The sequence below is a fragment of the Salmo salar genome, chromosome ssa01 (assembly GCF_905237065.1).
Source record: "Salmo salar chromosome ssa01, Ssal_v3.1, whole genome shotgun sequence".
Classification (NCBI taxonomy): Eukaryota; Metazoa; Chordata; class Actinopteri; order Salmoniformes; family Salmonidae; genus Salmo; species Salmo salar.
The window spans coordinates 141120318-141142365 of NC_059442.1; the positions used below are offsets into that span (position 1 = coordinate 141120318).

Here is a 22048-nt window from a genome sequence, read left to right on the forward strand (position 1 = left end):
ACGAATTTACGAACGCTCAACACCAGTTGAATATGGCCAGTGTCAGTAAACGTTGACAAAAAAGCGTAATTAAATTGTTGCCAGCCACACAGTTACAGTCACCGACGCTATTGATAATGTAAAAATAGCCTAACTAGCTCTGGTAGGGCGAGTAAAATGGTCAGAGTGAGTTGTTCTCTCATTTGCATCTGGAAGTAGCTAGCAAGCTAGCCAACCTCAGCCAATTAGCTTGGGTGCTTGCCTGCTGTTGTTAAGTCAGAACCTTCGGATCAACCCTACTCCTCAGCCAGAGCGTCCAGTGTGCGCTCTGAATGCTCCGAGGCAAAACGCTCTGAATTTACGAACAGACAATCTGACAATGCTCTGAGTTTACAAAAGCCCAGAGCGCACTCTGCGCACACTCTGGCACTCCAGACTGAATTTATGAACACACCCCTAGTATAAACTAGCCTTTAGTCTTGAAATCTTTGGTTGTTAAGGTCATGGCCTCACATGTAAATACTTAAAGAGATGGGTGGGGCTAAGGCTTAAGAGGTTGTGAACGATGCTGAATGGGTGTAGACAAAGAAAAGCTCTCCAGTAGGTTTACCAAAACATTCAAAGGGTCATTTTCTCAAAAGTGGAGGTTACAAGTTTATCAACTTTCAAAGCAGAATTACTTTCCCATTGTTTTTCAACTGTAGCGTATGATATACAATTTTCTAGTTCTGAGTCTCTACTTTTATCCAATATAAAAATATACCATGTCCCAATTCCCGACGGTCACAAATGAAAAATGTCAAACGAAACGAAGTGCAGCTAGTTTGCAGTCTTTCCAGCTTCTGTTTGAAGTGACTGTGTTAGCTGTGTTGTTGAATAGCTCCTCTGAACAACATTGTGCTGACGAGAGAGCACATTTTCTATGCCAGGCAAAATCGTGCCTTATTAACTAATTGTTATGGATGTGTCCAAATAAATGCCACTAGAAAACAGTTCAAACAAATGCAAATGCAAATGCAGCTACTGTTGTTATTCTGGCTGCACTGTTTGACATGACTGTATGTTAGCCGTAATTGGCTAGCTAGCAAGTAAGGGATAAGAACGTTGCCAGCCAGTATGGCAATGGAACATTTAGAACGAACGATAATTGTATTCTGTCTGTAACTGTAGAATCCTCCTCCTAGGACCCTCCATTGTTAGTCAGAAAGCACCCTCAGATATCACTCAACACTCACTGGAGGAGAAGAGGACAGGGCAAGAAAGCTGGAGCCATGGGTCCTCTGTGCAGTGTTTTGTGGGCACACACATTGATACACACACAAACAAATTGATATACACACCCACGCAAACACACAAACAAGCATGCACACATTGATAAAGACACGTACACACACATTCTGAAAAGTCCAATACAGTCTCACACAATCAACCAGTGTGTCTAATGACAATCTCAATAAACCACAGCCAGGAAACAGAACCATAAGTCACTCCTCACTCTGTAAAGTAAATGTTTGTGTGTGTGTGGCTTCTTTTTAATCTGACCCCAGCCCCCCCCCCCCCCCCCCCGCCCACCCAGTCTCTTCCTGCTGTTATTCAGCACTTGCAGGACATGGCTGCTTCCTGTCTGAGTAAGAACTTCCTGTGGTGTACAGGATGTTGTGGAACAATGTGGATCTCTTCACATAGACCAACCAGGCTTCCTTAGACTTCAAAAGCCCCAACGTTAGCGACATTCCCAAAAGGCCACAGATCAGCCTTGGTAAGCAATTTCGTCTACAACTTTGGCATGCCTTCCAGTCCCCAATTCTTAGCGGCCTATACCCTTTTCCATAGGTCCTTGGAAAGGACGACATTCCTGAAGCATTGTTAAAGAAACAACAACAGAAGGTATTTTTGAGGGGGGTGCTTCCATCTGACTATTATTAGCTATAGGAATTCTTCTTCATTCCCGGCCTCCCTGTCAAAGGTAGCAGTGAGACATTCATCACAGCCAGCGCAGCGCTGATGAGAAATTCCTTTGACAGCGAAGGGAGAGGGAAGAAAAAAGGAAAGGGGGAGACAGGGGAGAGGGGGAGACCTGACCCCTCATCTGACAGCGACAGGAGAAGAAAAAGAGGAGAAGGGGAGAGGGAGGGGGAGACCCGAAGACCTGACCCTAAATCTAACCTAGGGTATTTACCCTGAAGGGAATCTCAGAGGTGGAGTTCAGCCATCAGCAAGACAAAAGGGCAGTTTTTGGAAAGCTGTAGCAGGAAAATAGGGAAGAGGGGGACCTGGGAGGAATGGTGTAAACGGCATTCCACTTGAGGATGGCAGAGGGAGAGAGAGAGAGCATCTGGGGAATGATTCGGGTCAGACATGGTCACTGCGGGTCACACTCCACCTCTCAGCTGAGGTAAACACCTAGATCCTCACATGGTCTTCTCTGGAGACTGTGTGCGAGATACATCCCTACACCATGTATCACAACAGGGGAAAACAACACCTAGCTCGTCATAAGATAACACAAGGATATTTTGCAATTGGTTTCCCCATTAACACTGTGCATGAGTTACTGTATATACATTACAACAGAGCTACACACCAGCTAGCACGTCATGGAAGAACAGTGTAACATTGTAGCAGGCTTATAGGCTACATATTATAACCAGTAATAATCCTCGTTTTTTTCATGTACATCATTTCAAAGCGTAGAAATGTTTAAAATGTGGAATAGAATATACTATTACCTTGCTCTCCATAGAAGAAACCTATTGAACAGAATAGCATGGAGCCCAACTCCAAAGCAGTATCGGTCGACTGGTTTCCAGGCACTGAGTTTATCTGAGCAGTAAATTGCTCTGTCTTTATCATCTCCACACAGAAGTTCCTGTGTCTACTTTGCTGTCTAAGCCAGAGATATATCAGTACAACGTCAGGACATGAGAATAGAGTGGTACATGATAGGCAGGACTGTCCCAATTCACAGGCTAATGCATGCCCTCAACTCAATGCCAATCAAAAGTTAGTTTGTTACTGTATTCATTGGTGAAAAACCACATATACCAAAGTGGAAAGCTCAAGCTCCTGGACATCAATGTAACGATGTAAGCTGAAAGTCTGGAAGCAAGGTCAGGAAGTAAATACATTTAATAAATTAAAGAACAAAACAAGAAACAAACAGCGCACCGACATAGAACAGGAACAATGACAACTGGAGAAGAAACCAAAGGGAGTGACATAAATAGGGCAGGTAATCAAGGAGTGTCATTATGCGCCTAACGCTGGTGACAGGTGTGCTCCCTAACGAGCAGCCTGCTGACCTAGAGGCCGGAGAGGGAGCACACGTGACAGTACTCCCTCCCCAACGCGCAGCTCCAGCCTCAGGACGCCGACCAAGATGACGATCCCGGGGTTCAGGAGCAGACCGGTCACCTCTGCTAAGGCTCGGGAACCTGTCCATCTGGCTGAGGCACGGGAGCATGACGACCTAGAGCACCGGAGAGACAGCATACGTGACAGTGCCCCCCGGCGCGTTCGGCTCCAGCCGCAGGACGCCAACCACAGGGACGATCCTGAGGCGCAGAAACCTGATGAACCGGCAGAGGAGTGAACCTGATGAGCCGGCTGAGACCTCCCTGGTTACCCCGGCTGAGGCATGGGAACCTGTTCACCCAAATTCGTCATGGGAGCCTATCGAACGCGCTGAAGCATGGGAGCCTACAAACCGGCTGAGGCCTCCCAGATAGCTCCGGCTCCAACACCCGGTCCCGACATTACCCCAAACACAACAACAAAAAAACACTCCCTTTGATGAGTCGTCATTCTGTAACGACGTACGCTGAAAGTCGGGAAGCAAGGTCAGGGAGTGAATACATTCATTAAATAAAATAACAAGAACCACGAACAGGGCACCGACATAGAACAGGAACAATGACGACTAGGAATGAAACCAAAGGGAGTGACATAAATAGGGCAGGGTATCAAGGAGGTGATGTAGTCCACGTGAGTCATTATGCGTCTAACGCTGGTGACAGGTGTGCACCCTAATGAGCAGCCTGGTGACCTAGAGGCCGGAGAGGGAGCACACGTGACAATCAACTACTGTGGAAATATTATTTATGGCTATAAATTCAAAAATTATATTAAAATACCTCATCAGAAGCTTATTTAATAGACGTTTTTATATCAATATCAAATACTTTTACATTTACTGACACAGGCCATAATAAGTAAGTACCTTACTGTAATAGAGTTCCATGAAAATGGGCAAAAATAGCTTTTTAGCAAAAAACTATTTTTCAAGCAAGAATTTTGTAGGACAGTCTGGGAGTGGTCTGAGTGGGGAGGGGAAAACTGAAAACTAGCTGTTATTGGCAGAGGTCTGGAACTCTCTTTGTTATTGGTCTATTAACCAATTTACCGCATGGCGATGTCACCACGGAAAGCCGAAACTCCCGCCCATGCAAACCTGCTGATTAGAAGGTCTTGTGTAGATTGTATTTTCAACCAGCAACTATCAGGAATTAACAGTGGTAAAACAAAATCCCACTTTTACAGTGTTAGTTTTATCAGCTGTTGTACAATATGATACAAAACACAGGCAAAAACATAATTTTGACTGCACTGGGCCTTTAAACATTGGCATTCCTGAAATGAGATTTGGAAGATGAAGTAAGCGCTGGATAATGTGGTTCTTGTTGGGTCAGTAGCACATGGCTAGAGAACAATATCCTTTTCTCTGTAGCACAGACCGTGTTGTGTTACCATTGGATATGGAGACATGACCGCGGGTACATTATGGTCATATAAAGTTCAGATGAGTTATGAAACTTGGTTAACGTCATGTACTCCATGAGGTACTTATGAGCATGAACAGGTCAGATAAAGGGTCAAATAGATAGTGAGTAAACAAGGAGATGAATATGACATAGACGTTGTACTATTTGACCATCAACATGATCTATTGGCTGTATCGTGCCTGTGGGAAAAGGACTGGGCTTTCTGTTGTTGTTCAAGGTGCTTTGGTGTGCATCCTAAATGGAACCCTACTCTCTATGTAGTCATATAGAGCCTTATGGGTCCTGGTCAAAAGTAGTGCACTAAATAAGGAATTGGGTTCTATTTGGGAAGAAGCCGTGTTCTCTCTGTGGGATCAATGTGCTACACACAGAGATAGAGAGAGCAGGGTGTTCTCTCAGCTAATGTCAGCGATGAAGACTCCCCAACTGGCTCTCTACCACCTCCAAAACACAACACCACCACACACACTCTCTAACACAGTTGTTAGGAGTCAGGGTGACATAGGGATGGAATTACCTGACATCTCCCCAGGCAGGGAACAGGGTTACAGAACAGGCTGTACTGAAGAAGATGATGGAGGGAGATACAGAACAGGGAGTGAGAAAGAAGGAGATGGACCTCTGGGCAGTGGAGGGTGGGACTGAGGGATGAGAGAGAAAGAGAGAGACGATGAGAGAGAGAAAAAGAGGAAGGGAGAATGAGTGATGAACATTATCAAGTTCCATCTCCAGCCCCAACTAACCTCACACCTTAACTATGAGCTTGTGGAACCTGGCAACGGAGTATGGAGAGAAAGATCTGCCTTGAAACTCCCTGCGTAGAAGTGTGTGTCGAGTGTGTCTGAGTCAGTGTGTGTTTATCGACTGGTGAAAGGCTTGTTCACTGACATAGTGAGTGTGTCTCCTCTCTACACAATACTTGCCAAAGCACTGCTATGGCAACCGGTGCCACTAACGCACCCAACAGGCAGTCACTACCTACACAAACACACGTGCACGCACACATGCATGCACACACACACATACACGCACACACACACACACACACACACACACACACACACACACACACACACACACACACACACACACACACACACACACACACACACACACACACACACACACACACACACACACACACACACACACACACACACACACACACACACACATCACACACTGCATGGAGGATGAAGAGAGGGGCCTGCTGGATGTTCTCCACATAGCCAGACGTCAAGGGCTAGTTTGTTGTGGATGTCTTGTTGTGGACACCACACAACCTCCTATGCCAACCCACGCCTGTACACTACACACAGAGGGAAATTAGGTAGGTAGTGACAAGAGGTTTGTCGGGAAGAGAGGAGCTGGACAGAGAAGCTACATCCCTCCCTCACTTGGCAATGGCAGTCCTGTCAACCTTTTCAAGTCTCTTGTGAACTTTGGGCCTGGGTGACTGTTAAGTTGAGCACTTAAGGACAGAAAAAGCTGTATGCAAATAAAACATGATTGATCTGAGGGCACTGTCCACCTCTCCCTCAGTCTCTCAGCTCTCCTGCACTTTATAAGGCCTTAGAAGCAAATCCCCACTCACCAATGTTCCTCCACACTGTTCCTGAATCAGTGCCAAGCAACATTTCGTTCTAAATGGATGAAGGCAGACTGTTCCCATAGCCCATTCCCACTGTGTCTCATAATGCTGCTTCTAAGACCCCAGCACGCTAAAGCCTCAGAGGAAGCAGCCACACAATCACCGCCACACAAACAAACAAAAGAGCTTCTCTTCATTAGCTGGGGATTACCAAGCCATTGTGGCAGGGATTTAAGAAAACATTTCATTTTAGACTGAGGAACTGAGCTCCTGTAGAGAGAGAGGGAGCTAACGCAAGGCTGACCTTATGGCAGGGTCAAGTCTAGAGGTTTGGTTAGTGGGGTGTGGGTTGGTACGATAAGTTATGAAAATATATGCACTCACTACTGTAAGTCGCTCTGGATAAGAGCATCTGCTATATGACTAAAATGTCAAAATGTTAAATGGCTGGCCCACTTGGTAGCAACACCACCTGATGGGGATTGGAGCTGGGAACTTTGGACAGACCGCCTGGCTGCATTCTGCAGACTACTGAGCGTGGGCATTCTGAATGGCAACTTATCATGGCTACGTCCCAAGGAAAAAGGGTGCCATTCATGACGTTTATAACTTGGTGTTCTGATACTGAAACCTAAGTTGGCCTTCAGCTCCTAGGTATTTGTGCAGATCTGAAATGATTCTATTTTAGGACAGGTACAACACATTAGGAACACCCTCCTAACATTGAGTTGAACTCCCCCCCTTTTGCCCTCAGAACAGCCTCAATTCGTCAGGGCATGGACTCTAGGTGTCGAATGCCTTCCACAGGGATGTTGACTCCAATGCTGCCCACACTTGTGTCAGGTTGACTGGATGTCCTTTGGGTGGTGGACCATTCTTGACACACTCAAACCGGTGTGCCTGGCAGCTACTACCATATTCCATTCAAAGGCACTTACATTTTTTGTGTTGGCCATTCAGCCTCTGAATGGCACACATACACAATCCATGTCTCAATTGTCTCAAGGCTTAAAAATCCTTATTTAATCGGCCTCCTCCCCTTCATCTACACTGATTGAAGTAGATTTAACAAGTTACATCAATAAGGGATCATAGCTTTCACCTGGATTCACCTGGTCAGTCTATCTCATGGAATGAGAAATGTTTTGTATAGTCAGTGCATATCCTATACTCTGAACTTGGTCAGCCAGAGGAGGATGCTCTTTGTGGGTTTAGGGAGGGTAATCAACATACTGATAAAGTATTTTGTGCATAAGCACCGATCTTTCATTAATACACTATATATACAAAGTATGTGGGCACCCCTTCAAATTAGTGGATTTGGCTATTTCAGCCACGCCCGTTGCTGACTGGTGTATAAAATAGAGCACCCAGCCATGCAATCTCCATAGACAAACATTGGCAGTAGAATGGCCTTACTGAAGAGCTCAATGACTTTCAACATGGCACCGTCATAGGATGTCACCTTCCCAACAAGTCAGTTGGTCAAATGTCTGCACTGCTAGAGCTGCCTCGTTCAACTTTAGGGGCTGTTATTGTGAAGTGGAAACGTCTAGGAGCAACAACGTCTCAGCCGCGAAGTGGTAGGCCACACAAGCTCACAGAATGGGTCTGCCGAGTGCTGAAATGAGTAGTGCGTAAAAATTGTCTGTCCTCTGTTGCAACACTTCCGAACTGCCTCTGGAAGCAAAGTCAGCACAACAACTGTTCGTTAGGAGCGTCATGAAATGGGTTTCCATGGCCGAGCAGCCGTACTCAAGCCTAAGATCACCATGCGCAATGCCAAGCGTCAGCTGGAGTGGTGTAAAGCTCGCCGCCATTGGACTCTGGAGCAGTGGAAATGCATTCTCTGTAGTGATGAATCACGCTTCACCATCTGGCAGTCCGATGGACTAATCTGTGTTTGGAGGATGCCAGGAAAATGTTACCTGCCTGAATGCATAGTGCCAACTGTAAAGTTTAGTGGAGGAGGAATAATGGTCTGGAGCTGTTTTTCCACTGCTAGGTCTCTTAGTTCCATTGAAGGGAAATCTTAACTCTACAGCATACAATGACATTCTAAATGATTCTGTGTTTCCAACTTTGTGGTAACAGTTTGGGGTAGGCCCTTTGCTGTTTCAGCATGACAATGACCCTGTGCACAAAGCAAGGTCCATACAGAAATGTTTTGTCAAGATCGGTGTGGAAGAACTTGACTGACCTGCACAAAGCTCTGACCTCAACCCCATCGAACACCTTTGGGATGAATTGGAACGCCGACTGCAAGCCAGACCTAATACCCAACATCAGTGCCCAACCTTACTAATCCTCCCACAGCAATGTTCCAACATCTAGTGGAAAGCCTTCCCAGAAGAGTGGAGGCTGTTATAGCAGCAAAGGGGAGACCAACTCCATATTAATGCCCAAGATTTTGGAATGAGATGTTCGACGAGCAGGTGTCCACATACCTTTGGTAATGTAGTGTACTTGGCAATGGCAGATCTCGGATCGCATTTCTAAATTTGTAGTGGCTACAGAACTTGTCTAAGTTGTCAACGTAAATTTAACCATTAAGAATGATAATGAATGTAATGTTAATACTAATAAGTATGACTGTGAATAAATGTCTCCTTAAAAGGTTGAATAGTTTGTTTGACATTGAGCTGTTCAACAAAGGGAGTCTCCGATTAGATTAGAGAAGAGAGACTTAACCTCTCTCTCTCTCTCTCTCTCTCTCTCTCTCTCTCTCTCTCTCTCTCTCTCTCTCTCTCTCTCTCTCTCTCTCTCTCTCTCTCTCTCTCTCTCTCTCTCTCTCTCTCTCTCTCTCTCTCTCTCTCTCTCTCTCTCTCTCTCTCTCTCTCTCTCTCTCTCTCTCTCTCTCTCTCTCTCTCTCTCTCACATATTAATAATATTTGGCACTTCGTAGTTGTGAAGTGTATAAAATACTGAAGACTGTTTGTCAGGGTGCAGGGACAATGTCTACCATTTTGAAATGAAATGACGTATAAAAACATAGTTACACAAACAAAAGCACACAGAGTCCTCCAGTTTAACTATGGCCTGTAATATCCCTAGGAAAGGCAGGAAATCTAAAAAGCAGGCAGGCACATCTCTTTAAGTTGCATAACCATTCTATTTGTTTTGACAGACAGTCAGTCACTAAGAAAGGCGTCCATGTCAGAACATTCTGACACTCCTTCATAAGCCCATGAAAACCTCATTCTGATGGCTCTTCTCAGAAGACCCCGCTATCGTAGTCGCCCAGATAGCCTGCTCTTTCCCCCTCATGTCAGTGTGACTGTCTATCTCCAGAGCCACAATTTCTTCCCCTTTTCCTGCCTGTCTAGCGGCATCCCCTTGGAGGAATGCACATACTTAGCTAGCATTCTCCCCGCTCTAAATGCGTCCCTCCTCGAGTCTCACAGTATATTTACCCCAGCACACTGAAGGGTATTTTGATCATGCGTTACCCATTACATCTATCTCTATCTGGGTTGGCATTCACGCCACGTAGCGCACCACACAAGCATTCATTCAGTTGTATGTATAGCCTAGTATCATGCGCTAACCTCGCAGAATAATGTAGCAGGGTGTGAAGAGAAAATGTGTCACAGGCCACAACTCATCCCTACTAAACCCACTTAGTACATTTTTACTGCATTATCTTTATCTAACACTTATCCAAATGGGGTGAGGCAGGAAACAATGACCTGTGTTAGCAGGCCACATAACTCTTTAGAATGGAGTGTCTAGACCAATCAGGAATGGGTCATTGTCACTGTGGGCGAGTAAAGAAAGGTTCTCTATTCCCTATGTCAGGGGTAGGCAACCCTGGTCCTGGAGGGCTGCAGGCACTTCATGTTTAAGATTGAACTGATCTGGAAGACCAGGTGTGTTGAATTTAGGCAATCACTGAACTGATCAATTAGCTCAGTTGGTCTGGTGTGGTGTATAGTTAGAACAAAATCTTGCTGTACCTGTGGCACTCCAGGAAAAGGGCTGCCTACCCCTGATCTATGTCATCAACTACTTTTGCCCAGAGCTTCTTAGGCTGGGATTCAAACCAACGCAGATAAACAATATGTGATTGACTTTTAGAATGTTTGCGCTGTATCAGAGGTGTAATCATGGTAACAGCCATGAAAACAGAAGGCCAACTTCCTCATTAATGTCTCTTTACCTTGATGCATGCTCCATCCTTGTCATTACACCTGCCTCTCTCCCCAAAAGCTGAATTCCCCCCAACCCCCCTCTTCACTTCAATCAGCTCCAGTCCCAGCAGACCTTTCCAAGTGGCCGGCGGAACAGAAAATGTTAGAGAGAGAAACTAATACGGGAGACTATTGCTCAAGACAGACAACACTATGTAACTATACCAGTGCCTTAGTTTATTCTATGACAAAGTAAGACACGGGATATGTATCATGAAGATCTATCCTTGCCACGTTAATGCCTCTTCACACACACACACACACACACACACACACTTACTTACAGTCATACCCCCCCGTTCATCCTCTTCCCAAAACCTGCTGATGATGTTGGAAATAAACAAAAGAGTGGCTCATGTATCATGAGCATCACGTTTGGATAAAAGGTAGGTCAGTTCATATACGTTCTAAACCCATTTGTACTGGTCGTAAAAGGGAATAAGAGATGGGAACCTTACTGGAGATGATCACTTAGAAACCTCACAAAACCCATTGAGAAACTCCCCTGCTATAGGCCTACATCATGTATTGTGTATGTAATGTCAATAAAACATGTAATTAAATTACTATATAAACTCCAGTCAAGACAAGATTGGATAAACTGTGAAATACCATATATCAAACACCATATTAAAAACCCACATGCTCTCCAGTCAGGCATTTGTTAATGGGCCTTGGCGTGGGTTGAATGTCCTGTACACACTCACAGTTTACTCCACAAATATTTACATGTTACCCATTTAGTGTTTTACTAGATGACTCCAGCCCCAGTGTCCCACATGAGACTGACCCCTGATGACCCTTTGTCCCCTCGGATGGTCCCAGCCAACCAGAACACAGCCACATGTTTACCCAGCATCCTCGCTGTTTGGAGTGGTACACTCTTAGTAGTACCCTTTGCCAAATGCTTTAACCGTAACTGTGTTCTCTGAGACCAAAGTAAACACCAATACTGTAGACCACACAGTGTCTTTACGTGTGTTTTGGAGCTAGCTAAGCTAACAGAATGAGACAATGTCAATGTAACAGTCATTCTCTGTAAGCGTTGGACTTCACTACAACAGCAACACTACTCTATACACAATTCTTATCTACATCTTGATTCAGTTGTCGTTCCCTAAAGATAGAGAGGTCCATATTTAGCACTGTGTTTGCCATGCAGTGATGTGTCTTGTTAACTGGCTTTTGAGACTGTTGTTAAGGGTAAGAATAGCAGGCCTTTTAACAGCAAGGCTGTGCCCTTCACCCACTATGCCCTCTAGCTAGTAGCTGAGGAACTACATTAGAAATAAATACTGCCCAGTTTGACCCAATCCCCAGATGTTGTCAGAAAGTAGTTGAAGTTATTTGATAAAACTTGGCTGCTGAAGTAACTTTTCTTCCAGGACTCAAGGAGATATTGTGTAATGTGTATTGAGACTGGACTGCTTAGAGTAGTCTGAACTAACAGCAGGTAGTGACAGACCACACAGACTTGACAGAGAGGAAAACTACACAGAGATTACAGAGTTTTAACCTCCCTGGAAAGCTCCCTGGCCTTGACTCTGAAATTCACATTTTATCTTTCTCAAGGCCAGAACTTTCAATGAAATTGTCTTCTACTTCAATTGCTTTTCAGCCAAGCAAAACATGAAGTCTTCATCCATGAACCAAAAGTCATGACCTGTATATGATGTCAAGGCACTTTCAGGTCATGACTTTAAAGACTTCATAGGGTTTAATGTTAGTGATCAACTCTTTTCTATTTTCTCCATATGATTCCTATTGGAGAGAACAGCGAACAGCTTAATCGTGATTGAAATTACATCATGAATAGGAGCAAATGTGCTCCGTTCTGTGTTGTACTGTGACTGTGGCTCGCAACATCCCTCCCTATCTCGCTCGCTCCCTCTCTCCCTCTCTCCCTCCTTTAGAACCCTCTATATCTTTTGTCTGGACTGAGGAAGAGAGAAGTACAGTGCATCTCTGTGGTCTGGTCGTTGTGGTCCTCACATACCATGACAAACTAACTGTTGACAGTCTTGTCCTACCAGACCATGATTATAATACTATTGCTTCTCACAAAGCCCAGAAGGATGTTGCAGTTTTTGAACTGTTACATAATGGTGGAGGATAGAGGGAGGATGAGTTCAACATACCACCAGACTCATCTTTCATCTCACCATCCATCTCTCACTCAGTGTGAGGTGTCTGTCCCCCGCTGTCTCTAAAGAACACTCACACATCAGCGCGCACACCACACACACACGCACACGCACACACACACACACACACACACACACACACACACACACACACACACACACACACACACACACACACACACACACACACACACACACACACACACACACACACACACAGACACACACTTTGACGGCTACGTAACCACTCACATAACATGTTTTATTTAATCCTGATGGGCAGGTGTGTGTGTGTGTGTGTGTGTGTGTGTGTGTGTGTGTGTGTGTGTGTGTGTGTGTGTGTGTGTGTGTGTGTGTGCGTGCGTGTGCGTGTGTGTGCGTGTGCGTGTGTGAGTACATACCAGCATGTTTGTATATATTTATGTGTCAGTGCATTCTTGTGTGTGGTGCTGCATAAAAAAGTAAGCTCCCTCAGTAAACACAATAAAATGCTGTTTCCCTAGCCTATTAAGATTGCATGTGTTTATGCAGCAATTTCAAACAGAGATCCAACTCCCATCAACCTAATGGCTTGACCTTGTAAACTCAGGTTACCTCGGCACCTATGTCACCTGGAATGCTCTCTATGCACTTTTCTAAACACTAATTCCAAGTGTAACCCAATGACAATAACCTGCAGCCCTGAGCCAGACAGGTATATGAGTGTGATGTATCTGTGTGGAGGAGAAGTTGACAAGGAGTTCAGGCACCAACGAAAAAATAAGCCATTGTGATTTAATCATCACATTGAGATTGGCTCCAGCACACTCTTGGTGGGTGCCTCTCTCTCTAACTCTCTTTCTCTCTCTCTCTCTCCCTGTCTGTCTCTCTGTGCTTATGAAGGGGCACTAAAGGCTTCTAACACGGGGAAAAGAGCAGAGCGGAAAGAAAAGAGGACAATAGCGTGTAAATCAGAACTATTAAAGGAATAGATAAACACCCCAGAGCTAAGAGGAAAGAGATAGAGATAGAGAAGAGATGAGAATAGAAGAGTGGACAAGAGATGCCAACACACACCAACATTTGCCCTTGTCTTTCTCCATAGTCCGAGTCGATATTCACGGAATAATAAGGAATTCCCCTCGACCACACCTACAAATTGGGGAAAACAAACATTCTTTCCCATTGACCCCAAGTGTAAAAGAGCCAACTTCGACTTCAATTTTTTCTTACACAAAAATAACAAAACATGCCGAAAAGCTTCTGTGTTCGTCAAAGTACATGTAACCAGGTCAAAAATCAATGCTCCCACGTAGGGAAATAAAGCCTGTGAGAAGAGTCTTGTGGCTTCAGGTTATTCAGCGTGGGAGAGTGGGAAATGTGGGGACCAAGTAGGCTGTGTGTAGCTATGTGTGTGGAAAATGTTTAGTCACAGGTAAGACATTTAACTTGTTTAGCATAGTCCATTAGTAACGTCACTCACTGTATATCTTTGTTTGTGTTGTTGGTCTTAGCTGGCTTAATGTTCTGCTAGCACTCACTCATGTGGCTGCTAGCACCGGCATAAAAAGGGGCCTGAGGGAAGCCGTACAATATTACGTTTTTAGTAGTGAGAACAAGGGAGCAGGCAATGTTGAAAAGTAGTGTTTAGACATGTTGTACTTTGCTTAAATTTTGCTTTGTAATTGACTAAAACAAGCAGACAAAAATAAAATTGCGTTTGAAAAAGGTCAAGTCTTGCTGTGAGCCAATGGAGAAACCTAGGTAACCACAGGTTGCTTTCCCCACAGGTGTGCGGGGCCGCAACGTTCTATCTAATACCGACTGTGTCTATCCTTCTCATCTACTGGGATGTTTGGTAACCCAGAGTGACAATCGCTAAGTGACGAGGTGTCTCTGACAGCCTTCGAGAGCTTGCCATTGATCCATGGGGGAGCTATGTATAAATAACCCACCATAAATAACCCACTGTCCAATAGGAGGTGGCGCTGATGGACAATTCTACGAAATAACAATCAATATCTTTTTCATCTAAGAAAAATGTATCCACATGAGTTATGTAAAATATCTACAAGGTGGAATTTGTGTTTCACAACTATATCAAGCCCTGCCCGTAAATAGTTAACTCCTCCTGATGTAAACCACTGACACATCTCTCCGAAGGTTCAAGTATGTTTCCATCCATGCCACTTGGCATCTTTATGCTGACTAACTATACACTCCAGCACTTTAAAGGCTACCATAATTTGTCTACATCGTATATACACAGAAACAAGGCTTGGGGCTATGTCGGATACTGCAGTGTATAAATCCCTTTGGTGTACACCAGCGCTGACAGCACAAGGGAACTAGGTATTTGGTTGTAGCACAAGAAGAGAGGAGTTTTTTAACTCAGATGGGCTATGTGGTAATACTCTAGGGTCAATACTGTGTCCTACTGCACTCTATTTTGTGTAACAGACAACAGAATGCAGTAATGCACATACACAAAATATTTCAAAATGTTGAAGTGAAATGAAAAAAAGTACTTGTTTCCAAAAATCCAAAAGGAAAAGTAGTGTGTGCATATGTATAAAGTCCACATGTGTGCAATCTAAGTGTCACATGATCTGTCACATGATCTCAGTATATATACACCTGTTCTGAAAGGCCCCAGAGTCTGCAACACCGCTAAGCAAGGGGCACCACCAAGCAAGCGGCACCATGGAAACCAAGGAGCTCTCCAAACAGGTCAGGGACAAAATTGTGGAGAAGTACAGATCAGAGTTGGGTTATAAAAAAATATCAGAAACTTTGAACATCCCACGGGGCACCATTAAATCCATTATTAAAAAATGAAAAGAATATGGCACCACAACAAACCTGCCAAGAGAGGGCCGCCCACCAAAACTCACAGACCAGGCAAGGAGGGCATTAATCAGAGAGGCAACAAAGAGACCAACAAAGAGACCACAAAGAGAGGCAACAAAGAAACCAGAGGCTTTGCGGAAGAGTGGCCAGAAAAAAGCCATTGCTTAAAGAAAAAAATAAGCTAATATGCTTGGTGTTTGCCAAAAGGCATGTGGGAGACTCACCAAACATATGGAAGAATGTACTCTGGTCAGATGAGACTAAAAACGAGCATTTTAGCCATCAAGGAAAATGCTGTCTGGCGCAAACCCAACACCTCTCATCACCCTGAGAACACTATCCCCACAGTAAAGCATAGTGGTGGTAGCATCATGCTGTGGGTGTGTTTTTCATCGGCAGGGACTGGGAAACCGGTCAGAATTGAAGGAATGATGGATGGCGCTAAATACTGGGAAATTCTTGAGAGAAACCTGTTTCAGTCTTCCAGAGATTTGAGACTGGGACGGAGGTTCACCTTCCAGCAGGACAATAACCCTAAGCATACTGCTAAAGCAACACACAAGCCATTTAAGGGGAAACATTTAAATGTCTTGGAATGGCCTAGTCAAAGCCCAGACCTCAATCCAATTGAGAATATGTGGTATGACTTAAAGATTGCAGTACACCAGCGGAACCCATGAAGGAGCTGGTGCAGTTTTGCCTTGAAGAATGGGCAAAAATCCCAGTTGGCTAGATGTGCCAAGCTTATATAGACATACCCCAAGAGACTTGCAGCTGTAATTGCTGCAAAAGGTGCCTCTACAAAGTATTGACTTTGGGGGGGTGAATAGTTATGCACGCTCAAGTTCTCTGTTTTTTTGTCTTATTTCTTGTCTGTTTCACAATGAAAAATATTTTGCATCTTCAAAATGGGAGGCATGTTGTGTAAATCAAATGATGCAAACACCCAAAAATCGATTTTAATTCCAGGTTGTAAGGCAACAAAATAGGAAAAATGCCAAGGGGGGTGAGTACTTTCGCATGCCACTGTATCTAATGGGATACAGTATTAACATATAAAGTGTATCCCAAGTGGTGCAGCGGTCTAAGGCACTGCATCTCAGTGCTTGAGGCGTCACTACAGACTCCCTGGTTCGAATCCAGGCTGTATCACAACCAGCCGTGATTGGGAGTCCCAAAGGGCGGCGCACAATTGGCTGGTGTAGGGCTTCATTGTAAATAAGAATTTGTTCTTAACTGACTTGCCTAGTTAAATATGTATATACTGTATTCTAGTAATGGCTCATCCTATATACACCTTTTCTATTAACATTCCGTCCATACTGTCTATACACACCACTATATACATATATATTTATATTCCTGACTCTGACATTGCTCGTTCTGATATTTCTTCATTTCTTTCTTTTTACTTTTTGGATTATGTGTGAAATGTTTTGCATTGCTACAGTAGGTATTGCTAGGTAAATTGTTCCATGGGCCAGAGAGAACATTTTCCAATTTTATACCACATTTCAGGCAATTCTGCTCATTTTGCCATGGGGAAAAGAGAACATTTTTGCTGTTTTACAGAACATTTCCTGATATGCCATGTTAGTGATATCTGAGTGAGAGTGATTTGACGTCAGGGCCCTTGGGCATGTGCCCTGCATGCCCGGTCAGTATTGGGCCATGATTTAGACAGCTGGCTAAACTAATTTACCAACCTAAAACTTGTTAGCTAACATGGCTAATTGAGTATGACTGTCAGTGACAGACATAACAAGAGAAAAACTGCTGATCCACAACCAAATGTTGTGTATTCTTCTTTTTCTATAATCCACATGTTCATGTCTATAACAGCTCCAACCAAAGCACCATTTGTGAATCCCCAATCCCCCCAACTGGTAAAGCTATTGAACCAGCTTTACCCTATGCATCTCCTCTTTTTGCAGCACATGATAGCTTAGATTCTGCTTACACACAGATAGACAGACACATGCACACACAAGTGCACGAACACACACACACACCTTAAACACACACACACACACACACACACACAATCTAGATCCCACCTAATTTAGAGATGCCATGTGATTTAGTGTGAGGGACTGACAGCCCTTTTAAATAATGGAAACACAGAGCTGTAGAGCTTGGTCCATGATGCCAATAGGTAGTAAAATTACTCCCAGAATCTGCCAAGACCAATAGGCTGAGCCTGCTAGCTGCATTCCTTCCTCCATACAGAGAACGAAACGCCATTTAAGGCTCCATGTCAGACCAACAACTAGAGCTCTCTCCCTCCCCACCGTCGTGTCGTCAGCTAACTTAATAATGGTGTTGAAGGCGTGCATCGCCACACAGTCATGGGTAAACAGGGAGCACAGAAAGAGACTAAGCACACACCCCTGTGGGGCCCCTGTGTTAAGGTTCAGCCGTGGCACAGGTGATGTTGCCTACCCTCACCGTCTGGGGTCGGCCCGTCAGGAAGTCCAGGATCCTAAGAGTCCGAAGCTTAGTGATGAGCTTGGAGGGTATAATGGTGGTCAATGAACAGCATTCTTACATAGGTATTCCTCTTATCTAGGTGGGTGAGGGCAGTGTGCAGAGCAATTGAGAATGTGTCATCTATGGATCTGTTGGGGCGGAATGCAAATTGGAGTGGGTCTAGAGTGGCTGGGATGGAGGAGTTAATGTGTGCCATAACTGAGTGTGTGCTACAGGGCGGTAGTCATTGTGGCATGAAGTCTTAGAGTTCTTATTCATATTCCAATCAGTGGTAGGAAAGCAGTCCTGTAGCATAACCTCTGATTCTGGTGACCATTTCTCAATGGCGCGAATCGCAGAAACTTCCCGTTTCTGCTTGTAAACAGGAAGCAAGAGTACAGAGTCACGATCTGATTTGCCAAATGGCGGATGAGGGAGTGCCTTGTATGCTTGCTTGTGGGTAGAATAGCAGTGGTCTAGGACTTTATCGCTCGTAGTCGCTGGCAACCAGAAAGACAGGCTCTGTGTGTAGTTCTTCTGCTTGTTTATAGCCTTGTACAGTTCGTTAAGCACCAGATTGTTATTTTTATTGTACTGAGGTGGAATGTATACAGCAGTCACGATAGCAACTGAAAACTCCCTTGGGAGTTAGTAGGGTCGGCATTTGACCATCAGGTATTCCAAGATGGGTGAACAGTGGGTCGACACTTCCACCACGCTGGAATCAACACACCAGTTGGTTGATGAAGAGGCAAACCCCTCCCCCCCTTGATTTCCCAACTCCACTGTCCTGTCCGCCCGGTGAATGGAGAATCCATCGAGTTGGATAGCCGTGGGGGGTATCTTGTCTGAGAGCTATGTTTCTGAAAAGCAAAGAATATTGCAGTTCCAAGAGACCCGTTGGTAGCAAATCCGCGATCGGAGGTCATCCATCTTAGTATCAAGTGACTGTACATTAGCCAGTAGAATGGCCTCTGCTGTGTCCTCAGATGCTTAGTTACCACCTACTAACAGCTAACAGTCACACTATTGGCCAGCAGAGCTGTTTCGACATAGGCTAATCTTAGCCTTTTCTCCTGCTCTTTCTCCCACTCAAACACACACACACACACACACACACACACACACACACACACACACACACACACACACACACACACACACACACACACACACACACACACACACACACACACAGGCTGTCACAAGGAATAATACAGCTTGTTTATCGTTGGTGAGTATGAGTTGAGGTGAGGTTTTGCTCCTGCTCAATGGAAAATTTTGAAAAAGAGAACCAGACACCGCTTGCCCTCTAGTGGGTAATGTTGAATACTGCAAACTCAACTGTAAAGACCTTCTAAGTTCTCACTTTCACCACTCGATGGCGGCCAATCTCTAAAATGTAGACAGGTAGTCTTTCCCACTGAACCAATCTTATGATGACAAACTAACCTATACATGGTATCACAGAACATACAAAAATAATATTTAAAATATTTACAGTGAATGCATGATTTTTCCTGTATGATCAGTCTTATATCGACACAAGCCTTTAAAACATCAAATCAAATTGTATTTGTCACATGGGCCGAATACAACAGCTGTAGACCAAACATGGCATAGTTTCTTGGTACTGGTGTGTATATGGCATAAACCTATGTGATTTAGTGTGTGTGTGTGTTTGTGTGCGCATCTGTGCATGCATGTATTTGTATGGGTGTGTGTGTGTCTGTTTGTGTGTGCGAACACTGTGCATACGTGCATTTGTGTGTGTGTGTGTGTGTCTGACAATATGAGCATGGTTCTGTACTAACCTTCCGGCCAGAGAAGAGCATGCAAAGCTGGTGCATGGAGCCTCCGTTCTTGGTCAGCTCCTTCTTCAGGGTCTTAGGTGAGGGCAGCGTCCAGCCCCCCTTGTGGGTGTGGGTTGGGTCCAGGCAGTTGATAGCGTTGTCTGAGGTGAAGCCAGTTGCGCGTGGGTCCTGCAGCAGACTGCCCTCGCTGTGCGTGCGGCGTCGCAGGGAGTTCTGGACACTCAACCTGCCGCCGTGCTTCTCGCAGGCAGAGCCCTCCACCATGCTACGGCGCTTACTGTCACTGCGCTCTAGGTAGGTATCATCGCTGTCATCTTCCTCATCATCATCGTCATCTTCATCATCATCCTCATCATACTCTTCGTCGGTGTTGGGCGAGGAGAGGGCATCGGCGCTGAAGGAGCGGTCTAGGCGGAGCTCGGGGATGACGAAGGAGGATGAAGAGGAGGGGGGGGCGTTGATGTCGGGGGGGTCTGACGGGGCTTCGTCATCTGTCGCCGGGGGTTTCACATCTCCTCCCTCCTCCTCCTCCTCCTCCCTCTCTCTTTCCCCTCTCTCCTCTATCTCTGCTTCCTCCTCACCCTTCCTCTCCTCCTCCCCCTCCTCCACCTCCTCACTTTCCCTCCAGATCTCGGGCTCAGTGCCCTCCATGCTCTTGCTGTCCTCCCACTCGGTGGAGGGCGGTTGGGTGGGGGGCACCTTGTGCTCCTCTCCATCGCCCAGTGGGGTGCAGACCTCCTCCAGGGGGGTGAGAAGCTCAGAGGGGTGCGGGTTGCCCAGGGTCAGGGGCTCTGAGGGGCTGGAGGGGTAGGGGTAGAGGTGGTCCTCTTCAGACCCCCGTGGCAGGGGTAGGCCTCGTCCTCCCCCCAGCTCACATGGAGGGGTGTCCACCTTGGGCTCCAGCATCTGGAGGGAGAGGGAGTTATAAACACTGTCACACCGCACATTTATTGCATATAAAAGGGCTTGATGAAGTGGATTAGAACATTAATCACATTTATTAGCACTAGGCTAAAGCAACAGTTAACCAGAGCCTGCTGAAATGGTCCCAATCACCAAAAATCTATTAAGACACATCCCACATTATTAAATCAATAGAGAAACAAGCCTATACCAACACCAGGCCTGATCAAGGCCTGATCAAATCTTTGCTCCTGACCTCTTATTAATCCATTACAATCCTATTGACCTGTTAGTGTGTTCCGTGCCTGGGAGACTAATGGCTCCATACCAACTATCAACAGTGAAAGAGAAGCCAGTGATTTTGGTTGGATGTTGAGTTTAGCCAGGAAACGTGTGTTTATGATGACGAGATTGATACAGCCTGTTTGACTTCCCTTCATGCACTCACCGTGCGCGCGCGCACACACACACACACACACACACACACACACACACACACACACACACACACACACACACACACACACACACACACACACACACACACACACACACACACACACACACACACAGCTCAGCTTTCCAGCAGCAGCATTGCTTGTTGGTTCAGACACATTCCTGGTACTTTATCTTCCTGTCTGGTGTCACACAGACACACTCTGGCCCAACCACCTCAGGGCCTCTGGGACAGACGGGAGGGAGCAATGTGGAGGAAAACAAACATGTCCTCCATAGAACCTCTTGGCTCAAACCCCCCTGAGTATATCTGAAACCCTCCATCTACACCATCACCTCCCCACCATCTCTTCTCCATTCATATTCACCTATACCTTCTTTCTCCCATCTCTGTTTTATCTACCCTTGCCCTTGAACCCACTCCCCTCCCGTTGTCTGTCTTCTGGTGTTGGACTCTGCTGAGGGAGCTGTACTATACAAGGCAAGGCCACTACGGTGCTACACCACACATAGTCATTATTCAGCCTTTTATTGGCCCCCTTCTTGACAGTGGAGAGAACATTTTTTGTTTTAACATTCATTTCCTGCAATTCTATACATTTTGCCATGGGGCGTAGAGAAAATATCGTAGTTTTAAAGGCCCTGTGGAGTCTAAATCTAGATTTTCTGTTGTTTTATATATATTACCGTCAACACTTGACACCCAGCATCATAACACGTTATGACACAGGCATAACCATGCCATAATATTTCATAACAGCTGTCATAACTTGTCATAATCTACTATAATATGGTCATAACACTGTCATGACACATGTATTTAGACCTGTTGTGACATATATTGCATTATTTTATGGCTGGTTTGATACCTACATTTAGAGTGTCAAAACCC

The 22048-nt window shown here is 45.2% G+C and overlaps 1 protein-coding gene across 8 annotated transcripts in view; it reads right to left on the reverse strand.

Moving 5' to 3' along the window:
* The window catches only part of LOC106565973 (regulator of G-protein signaling 3), a 202382-nt gene that overhangs the window by 37651 nt on the left and 142683 nt on the right, over positions 1 to 22048 (reverse strand). For 7 of the 8 annotated variants that reach the window (XR_006757932.1, XM_014133716.2, XM_014133701.2 and 4 more), the window contains one exon: positions 19798 to 20703. Coding sequence is in view for 7 of the 8 variants with exons in the window: in XM_014133716.2 (XP_013989191.2) it covers positions 19798 to 20703 (906 nt within the window). In the remaining variant the exon portion in view is untranslated. Of the gene's footprint in view, positions 1 to 2708; positions 2783 to 19797; positions 20704 to 22048 lie in introns of those variants that run through there. The other variant, XM_045691139.1, reaches the window with a different exon arrangement.